Raw genomic sequence first — 9,803 nt, forward strand, 5'->3', positions numbered from 1 at the left:
TTGTGATGCCAGGTTACAAATATATATGACAGCGCATGAGGAGTTAGGCCCGCGGAATAGGACTAACCCGATCTGCAATGTCAACAGGTTACACACATGATAGATATAAACAGGTTTAAGTACTTGTATAAATCTTATTAAGTGTAGATTTTAGATACCAGTTCAATGCACGTTTTGTGGTTCCCAGATACCACAGTGTTACCTCAATACTATTTACTGTGTCTTAAAAATTGAAAAGCTTTCTAATACTACTTCAAACAGTAGATCCTCCAAAAAACTAAAGAATAGGAAGAGACCCCTTAGACCCAAATAATGATAAAACAATTCAAAAAACATAAAATATAGCAATTGCAGCTTATACAGTAAAAAGACCCATTTCACTTAATAAGTTGATTTTTAAGCTTATGCTAAGACTAATCTCTTCATTTCATCATCAAACATGCACAATGCAAATTACATATAAGAATACTTAAATGTCGTCTTTCTTATGCACAGTTTTATAAGGTTATAATGAATGAACAAGTACCTGTACCGCAATAAAAATGCTTAAGACGACATTTGTTCTTACTTCTAAAGAAATGACAATGTTTAAAGAGACGTACTGTTTCAAAATAAATCAAATAATTTAAGAAAAAATCTCAAGTTTTGACTAGAAATTTATTTAATAAATATTAGAAGGAAGATACTGTTTATAACTAAGTTTTGTTGGACTCATCATAATAGAGAAAATGTACTCTAAAATAAAGAGAAAATATCCTCTAATACTAGCGGATATATCCTCTAATACTAGCGGATATATCCTCTAATACTAGCGGATATATCCTCTGATACTAGCGAAAATATCCTCTAGTACTAGAGAAAATATCTTCTAATACTAGAGAAACTATCCCTTTAATACTAAATATCCTCTAATACTAGAGGAAATATCCTCTAATACTAAAGGAATCATCTAATACTAGAGAAAACATCCTCTAATACTAGAGGGAATACCCTCTACAATCAGGGGTAATATCCTCTTATACTAGGAGAAATATCCTCTGAAACTAGCGGAAATATCCCCTAATACTAGCGGAAATATCCTCTGAAACTAGCGGAAATATCCCCTAATACTAGCGGAAATATCCACTAATACTAGCGGAAATAACCTCTTCATAAATTGACATTTACAGGTTTAACAAACGCAAGTCAACCCTATAAACAGGAAAAGTTGAAAAGTTAAAAAATAAATTAGAAATAGTAGAAAGTAGAGAAAAAACATCCCATCTCGACCATTTAGAAGAGTGGATTCAGAAACCAAGCTAAGCCCTTTAATTCAAAACTTGGCGGCTAAACCAAAAGTTTCCAATTTATAGTGTTGAATCTGCGTGGAGTTAGTAGCTAACTAGGAGATACTATAATATAATACATAATACTAGAAAATACTAAGAGTAACTATAAAAAATCTTCAACTGATAATGTTTTAAATGTATCTCATACATTATACAGTGGTTTGAATGTATAATACATTTATTAGGTAAATGTTTGTCAATAAGTTTTTAGTTTTCAGTGTAAGCTTGGCAGCACCTTACTGTTATAAGGAAGGGGTAAAATGTTTGCAGTTTTGTGACAAAACGCTAAAAGATATTTGAGATATCTTGTCCAATGATTGGTTGGAAAATTGTGACATTTGTAATAATTTTAGGATTACAGGATTGCAATGTTTAATAAACCAATTCATTTCAGACGTTATTGGGAAAAAACAATTGTAAGTTGTAAATTGTACATTTTACAAATGCACAATTTACAAAATACAATTAATGTACAATGCGATTAATTAATGAATTGTCAAACTTAGACCTCCTAACATGTACATTTATGTACGGTTGCGTCATTTGGAGTCCATTAAAAAATTATGAATGTTATACATTGTACAATGTATAACATTATGAATGTTATACATTGTACAATGTACATTGTACTATGCGAACTGAATTACAAGAGTATAAAAAAGTAAACAAAATTTAATTTTCAAAATAGGTTCGAGTGGGGGGGTGAAAAGTTGAGATACAAAAAATATATTCAAATATGAGACTTCCTCATATGTGTACATAAATTTTGTACATTTAAAATTATTTCCAGTCTTTGGATTTCCTTGTAATGTATATGTTAAGGCGCACAAAAGTTTCAGAAGTCCAATAGTCTGTTGATTTTATGTACGTTGTACATGAGCATTGAACTTAATTACATCCAAAAAACGTGTAATTTCAGTCATAACAGACTTATTTTATGACATTAGAGGTTTTCATTACATTTAATAGAAAAAATTAAATGCTTTTAGACATCATTTTCTTTACTATTAGAGAAGTTATTAATTGCTGACAAAATAATTCAGGATTAATTCGGATAGAAAAATGTTGTTAAATACTTGCTATTGACTGAATACTGGTAATTTGTTATTAACATTTTTGTTTATAAATGTTAACTTTAAAAACGATGATTAACGTAGAGGAATTACTTAGTAACATTTCCTACATTTTGCAGAATTCAGCTGATTTCGGAACTTTTGTATGGAGTATCGTTGATCTTACACGCTGATCTCGATATACAATTTGGGTATTTTTAAACTGAGGATCAATGCTGAATCCCTCAATTAAAGTATCCCTGTACGGTTTACCCAGCACTTGATATCGAAGAGGATTTAGATCAATGAGACTCCCAACACAAGAGTTCTAACTTCTGGAGTTATGATTCACTGGGATTAAGTTACTAAATGCAATTTTAATACAAGGATAAAATGCAGATGAAAAATCATCATTATATGATATCTATCTATCTACATGGTAACTTCAAATTTATTGTCTTCACAAGACAAGACCTAAGGACTAATTTCAAAACAATGGTAGATTCAACGTTTGAGTTCAGTTCCGAACAATATGACAAAATTAATCACATTCAAATTAACTTAAATGTTTCAATGTGTTAAAACAATTCTTAAGTTTAAAGCAATTTTTGCCAAGATGGCTTAAAACCTAACATTTTGCAAAAAAGCGTGGTATATGTTGTTACATTTTACACTGCATCTTTATAAGAGCCTTGACATCGATTAGATCAATATTTAGCATCTAGCGCCTTTGCATCAAGTAGTTCAATTTTCGCATCTGGAATTATTAATCTGCAAATTCAGTAAGTCTTCAGTCTGCTATAAAGGCGGCTAATTTTACGAAAAAGGTTCTGTGAACAGATTGCGAAGTTTTCCCTAAGTGTCTCGAAGATTTAGTAAAAAAAAGATGGATTAAGGAAGAAGGGATTAGTCTTGTATTCAAGGCAACTCAAGGTTTATGACCCGAGACCAAGATCATCAGGACGAGAATGACCTCCAGTCTCCTTCGTCTCTCTATGCCCAGCCTCCGCCACTCTCCGCCCGTCCTCAACGTCTCTTCGCTCGGCTCCGCCATCAAATATTTCCTGTTTAATATTGAACTTGAAATCTGAATTCCCCTGATCTGTCTGCTCTAACCCTACGCCACCCCCGCCTCCTGCTTTCTCCGCCAGCATAGACTCGAGGCCGCGGAACATATTCAGGCTGTTGAAGGTATCGAGGTTGTTGAGTCCGAGGCTGCCGAAAACATTGGCCGACAGCCGAGTCAAGTGGGACTTTAGGTGAAGTCTTAAAGATCCAGAAGCAGTGTACATCTTTCCACAGAAATCACACCTTCAAACAAAACAAATTCAAAGAAAATTTTAAATATCGAGATTAAAATAGGTGGAAAACTAAAACTAAAATAGAAGTGAAAAAAATGATAAAAAGAATAAATATATAAAAAAGACGTCAAAGTAAAAATCAAATCTAAAAAAAGAATTTCTAAATGTTAAAACATGATTTTAAAAAGTATGAAAAAAAAATCTACTGTATCTATTTAGGAAAAAAATTCCACATTTATTTCACTTACATGCTTTTGGAATTAGGGAAATTGACTTTCATGAAAATTTTAAAATGTTGATAATAATTAGTAGATGATACCTGTAGGGTTTCTCCCCACTGTGAGTTCTAATGTGATAATGATAATGACTTGAGGTAGCAAAACTTTTACCACATAAGTCACATGTGTAAGGCTTTTCTCCTGAAAACAAAATACTGTTTCAACACTAAAACAAACATCTATAAAATGGAAAACTCTTTAACGGCACCTATAAAAAAATATGCGTATCAAGGAAGGTATTGTTCTTCCTTAAAGATTAGTAAGGGAAAATAAAGGTTTTTGGGGAGAAATCATAGAATCCTTAAAGAGACAGTAAAGGAAAAATGAAAGGGGGTATAGGCTGAAAGCTAATCACTTTAGCTCTTGATCGCGACCCATGAAAGTTTTATCTGATGTTACTATCTCGAGAAATTGATATAAAACTGTGTTAAAATCATACGAAAGTTCATATACGTAAAATTTAGAAAATCTTAAACTTAAATCACGTGACCAGAACCATCACCAATGGCAGAGCAGTATACTGATCACGTGTCTCTGCCTGTATCACGTGACCACTTTACTGCACTGTCATTGGTGGATTTTCTGGTCAAGCAATTCGGACGTGTAAGTAATATTATGAATTAAATCTATTAAAAATAGAAATAACAAATATAAAATTAGAATTGGAGTAAACCTAAGTAATAATTAGCTTTCTCGGGATATTATCGTTTTCAGATTGGTTGCTTATTTGCTGAATTTGATCTATTTAAACCATCACCTGTATGCAGTCTAATATGATACATGAGTCCAACAGATGTCGTTAAAACCTTGTTACAATGCGGGCACTTTAGAGACTGATTCCCTAAACAAAATCAATCAATCAATCAATCAATCAATCAATCAATCAATCTAATCAATCAACTAATCAATCCATTAACAAATCAAACCATCAAACCATCAATCCAACAGTCAATCTATTCATCAATCCATCAATCCAACAGTAAATCTATTCATCAATCCATCAATCAATCAATCAAGAAATCCATCATCAATCTATAAGTATATCGATTAATATACTCAATTTATCCGTCCTAAGCTGAAAAATTTAGAATGGGATATCTTTAATCCCGATCGGTTAATTAATCTGGAGATTAAAAACAAGAAGAGAACAAGCATAATTTAACCTGGAGATTTAGAAAAAGAGTGGATTAAGCATTAATCCTGATATCCACCATTCAAAAGTTCCCAGCTCTGGTTAAGTTTGAACCTGATTTGTTGAGAGCATGTGGATCTAGGGGTGCTAGGATAGGCGAGGGAGGATGAGGTCGAGAAGGAGGAGGAGATTCGTTCCTTTGGGTTTTAGTAATACTGATTCCTCTCTGCCCGAGCTCGTACAGGATTTCAGAATAATGTTTTGGTTTCCGACCCCGCTTCCGGGGGCTTAGAAGTCCAGCAACCAGCCTTTACAATATTACGATTGTTAAATTCAAGTGTTCCTCTATCCAAAGATGGCAATGCCCGATTAACAACGGTAACCTTGAAACCTTCAATAATGTGGAAGATATTGTCGTTTTTCTAGGTTTATAAGTTGTTCTCCTTTAGTAAAAATGCGCAAGTTACTTTTATAGAGAATCCACAATTGAAAATAATTGATTTTAAAACTTATAAACATTGATATCTAATTCATACTTATCAATTTATTTAGCACCTTGATTTTCATATTTCAGGGGGGAATTACACTCCCGTAATGATAAAATGGGGGGGGGGGTAAAATTAAACAATCATCAGGAAAGTTTTCCCAACCTTTGTGATACTTATTCCCAAAAAATCATTAATTTCCCCCTAAAAATATATTATTTTCCACAACTGACCGAAAGGATTTTATACTCTTTAACAAGATGGTTCAAATTAATATAATATTTTTGCAGATTATCCGGGGTTTCTAAAGGCACATAAATTTGACCCTTTGACCTTCAAAATAAACTTTCGGTAAGATTGTATTCCAAAACTTATATTTAAAGGTAAGCCCCCCCCCCCTAGTTTCGGATCTTGGAAATATTTGTTTTCTCTTTACAAAAATGTTCCAAGAAAAATTACCGCGAAAACATCATAAATACCTTTTTATTTATTCGTTGTTAGGACTAAAAGTTTCTAGGAAATGTTTAATACAAACAATAATTATCTAAATATTCATGATTTTCTTTTACAAAATATCCAGGTCACTGATTTTATAATCAGCGACACGTGGATTTTTACAGAAAACCGAGAAATAAATTGGCTAATTAATGATTAGTCTAAAGACTGGCGCGGTTGGCTTTTCTTGTGACATTTTTGGTTGTTATCGAAAACAAGGCCCGTCTCTCAGCCAAAAAATGGTCCGAAAATGAAATTGTTTATTTTGTAGTATGTTATAAACTATTACAGGACCCATAAAGCTGTTGAATAGAAAGACGATACAAAAGCAAAATAAAGTGTATTAAATATTGTTATACACTACAGCAAATAGGTTTAGACCAGTACGACCTGTACAGTACTTTGAAATTCAACTTATTGAATAAAATGGGTTGTTTACACAACTGTAGAGTTACTTGACTATTTAGATTTATAACATAAACCAAGCAGTCATTTTCCAATTCCAGTTTTAAGGGTCTAACTGTACGATATTTAAAAAAAATCAAATTTGGATTAAGGTAAAAAAATACCTCTGGGCATGTGGAGATATGGATTCTGAGCTGTTTTCAAGTTCATCTATCTCTACCGACAACGGTAAATTACCTCCTCCGACAATCCTCCGATATTCAACCTCTGACACCTCCGAAGGATCCAGCCGGCGTCGTTTGAAGTTTTCTTCTGTAGCCTCCGGTTTAATTTTGAAAAGTTGAGCAAACTGTTTTGATTGTTTGAATGCTTTCTCTTGTTCAAGATCTAACTGAGAACGCAGGTCTGTGCGCAGCTCCGCATGAACGTCTGCGCGCAGGTCTGTACGACGGTCTGTGCGCATGTCCGTTCCACTTCCGCTGCTACCACTGCCTTGATGTCCACCTTGGTAACTGTTTCCACTAAAATAGTATTTTCAAGTAAAAATAATTCATTGCAAGTAAAATATAATTTTAATTGTTAAGACTGGGAGTAAATGTGTCTCATAGAGATTCATAGAAATAGAAATTAAAATCATTATGTCTTAACAAGTTAAGGGAAAAAAAATTTATAAGGATGCTTTTTAAAGAAAATGTATACCAATAAATTTGAATGAAAATCATTGTTTACCTAATACTGATCTGAGATTGCTTGAGGTTCCTTTGGTTGTAAGTAGTAATACTCGAGCCAGGCTCTAAGGAGAGATCAGTAGATGAGTCTGGTTCCATACACGATCCTAGAGCAATATCATCATAAATAAAAAGAAGGTGTTTATTAAGATTACATAACAAAGGGATCAATTATATCATGAATAATGATCAAAAAAATTATGAACAAATAGAAGGGATCAATAAGACCATGAAGAAAGAGCGGATCAATTAGGATTATGAATAAGAAAGGAAGATTAAAGTACTAATACCATGAGAAAGGGGATTAAATAAAGTTAAGAATTGACTGAAGAAAGGGCTGAATATATGGTAGATCAACCAAGGGAATAATGTTAAGAATTGACTGAAGAAAGGGCTGAATTTATATGGTAGATCAACCAAGGGAATAATGTTAAGAATTGACTGAAGAAAGGGCTGAATTTATATGGTAGATCAACCAAGGGAATGATCAAGTTTCTTAGGGATCAATAAGGGATCTTCAGTGACCGAGGTGGGTCAGTAACAAAAGAAATGTGAAATTTTTAATATTAGTAAGTGATACTAACTGAAATAGTATCCTCCCCATTCGAAGATGGGTAATTCTTTAATTTTGTAACAGACAAAAAACAAAAAATAAGTCTAATTTTAACATTCTATACCTTCGTCAATGGTTAACTCCGATTGTTCATATCTTCTGTCTGCATCAAAACCTTCTCCTTGAGTCTCATTTGCCTTTTTAGAGGATGCAGTGTCCTCCAGGGACCCAAACTGGGCTTCTAGGGTCTCCCCTAGAACCCCCAAGAACCCTGATTGAATCCCCGAATTGGATTCTTGTTTTAAACAGGTTAAATCAGTCTCCTTGTCCTGGCAGGAAATATACCCAGATTCTAAACAAAAAGAATTTTTCAACAAAACATTATTATTTAAAGGGACAGTAAACATTATTATTTAAAGGGACAGTAAACATTATTATGTAAAAAACATTATTATTTAAAGGGACAGTAAACATTATTATTTAAAGGGACAGTAAACATTATTATTTAAAGGGATAGTAAACATTATTATTTAAAGGGACAGTAAACATTATTATTTAAAGGGACAGTAAACATTATTAATTAAAGGGACAGTAAACATTATTGTTTAAAGGGACAGTTAACATTATTATTTAAAGGGACAGTAAACATAATTTCAAGTGACTCTCCATTTACAGAGTGACATGACCGAATTACAATGGTACCCTGAACAGCTTTGTATAACTAGGAATGAAAGAGAAAACCAAGTTTTCAATTTAAAAGTTGATTATTTTATTTTGTGGATTCTATCAAAAGCAAGGGTGCGGATTAACAGTGGGGTAGATGATCAACATCAAACACTGTGTGCTAGAAAAATGTCGATATCTGCCACATCATTTATGTGAATCGCACATGCCTCTTTTAATCTTCCTTAAAATGAAGGGTCATTAGAAACCACACGATGTTCAATGTTTAAATGCGTAACATTAGTGTTTATCATTCATGTCCATACTTAACCCTCAAATGGTCATATTTAAAGGTGTTCGTGTAGTCATTAAAGTCTACTGCTTTATGGGCCCCCTGTACCTTGATGGATGGTTTATGGGCCCCCCTGTACCTTGATGGATGGTTTATGGGCCCCCCTGTACCTTGATGGATGGTTGGATGAATCCCTGATACTCCTCCTTCCGTATCCCTGAAATACAAACATTATCATGGCTGTGCAGTGTACTCAGACACATTTCATCTAAATGTTGATTGTCAGGCTTTTTGTAAACAATCTATATAACTATCCTTCCTTCAACTTTTAATTGTTGGTTTATCTGTGAATATATTCCCTTTAAATACATTATGAAACAATAAGAAAACTTAGCGAATTAATCATATTTATTGTATCCCACCTTTCTATTCTTCCTTGAATATGATTCATATTCTGTTCAGACACTGCAGAGCTTTGGTTTCTAAAATTATAAAATAGTTTTCTTTGGATCAATTAATCGATTGATTAATTTATTTAATGATTTATTGGTCCATCATTTGTCCATTCACTTAATCAATCCATCAATCCAACTTTCTTTAAACCATCAATAGATAAACCAACCAATCAATCTAACAATCCATCAATCCATTAATCTATCAATCAACCAATCAATCAATACATCAATCCATCAATCAATCAATCCTTCAATCAATCATTCCATCAATCTGTCAATATATCAATCCACCAATTCATTAGTTCTTCAATCCATTCATCCATCAATCTATCATTCCACCAATTCAACATTCCATCCATCCAACTATCCATCAATCTAAAGATTTAAAGTCCCATTCATTCAACAAGTTATAAATCCATAATTTAATATAGAAAGCTTGTTGAATTACCTATTCTGATAAAAACTGTAAATATTTGAATTAATTCCAAGTTTGGCTGATTTTTCGTTCCCTCTCTCTCCCTCCTCCTTCCCTTCTCCACCTTCAGATAATTTAAGATAATTATTGAAGCGAGGATAAATATTTGTCATTTTCTCACGACCAGAGTGATTTGGACACCCACATACCCCCCCCCCCCC

The 9,803-nt window shown here is 33.1% G+C and overlaps 1 protein-coding gene across 1 annotated transcript in view; it reads right to left on the bottom strand.

Moving 5' to 3' along the window:
- Positions 1-638: 638 nt before the first annotated feature.
- LOC111703553 (zinc finger and BTB domain-containing protein 17) overlaps positions 639-9,803 on the bottom strand; it is a 31,501-nt gene continuing 22,336 nt past the window's right edge. Inside the window, exons 5-14 of the mRNA XM_023475523.1 lie at positions 9,616-9,706; positions 9,135-9,194; positions 8,883-8,929; positions 7,882-8,109; positions 7,206-7,311; positions 6,641-6,997; positions 5,206-5,399; positions 4,717-4,800; positions 4,001-4,100; positions 639-3,691 (exon numbers count right to left, since the gene is read on the bottom strand). Coding sequence (XP_023331291.1) covers positions 3,316-3,691; positions 4,001-4,100; positions 4,717-4,800; positions 5,206-5,399; positions 6,641-6,997; positions 7,206-7,311; positions 7,882-8,109; positions 8,883-8,929; positions 9,135-9,194; positions 9,616-9,706 — 1,643 coding nt within the window. The 3' untranslated portion in view covers positions 639-3,315. The remainder of the gene's footprint in view (positions 3,692-4,000; positions 4,101-4,716; positions 4,801-5,205; positions 5,400-6,640; positions 6,998-7,205; positions 7,312-7,881; positions 8,110-8,882; positions 8,930-9,134; positions 9,195-9,615; positions 9,707-9,803) is intronic.

Source organism: Eurytemora carolleeae, unplaced genomic scaffold (genome assembly GCF_000591075.1).
Source record: "Eurytemora carolleeae unplaced genomic scaffold, Eaff_2.0 scaffold544, whole genome shotgun sequence".
NCBI lineage: Eukaryota > Metazoa > Arthropoda > Copepoda > Calanoida > Temoridae > Eurytemora > Eurytemora carolleeae.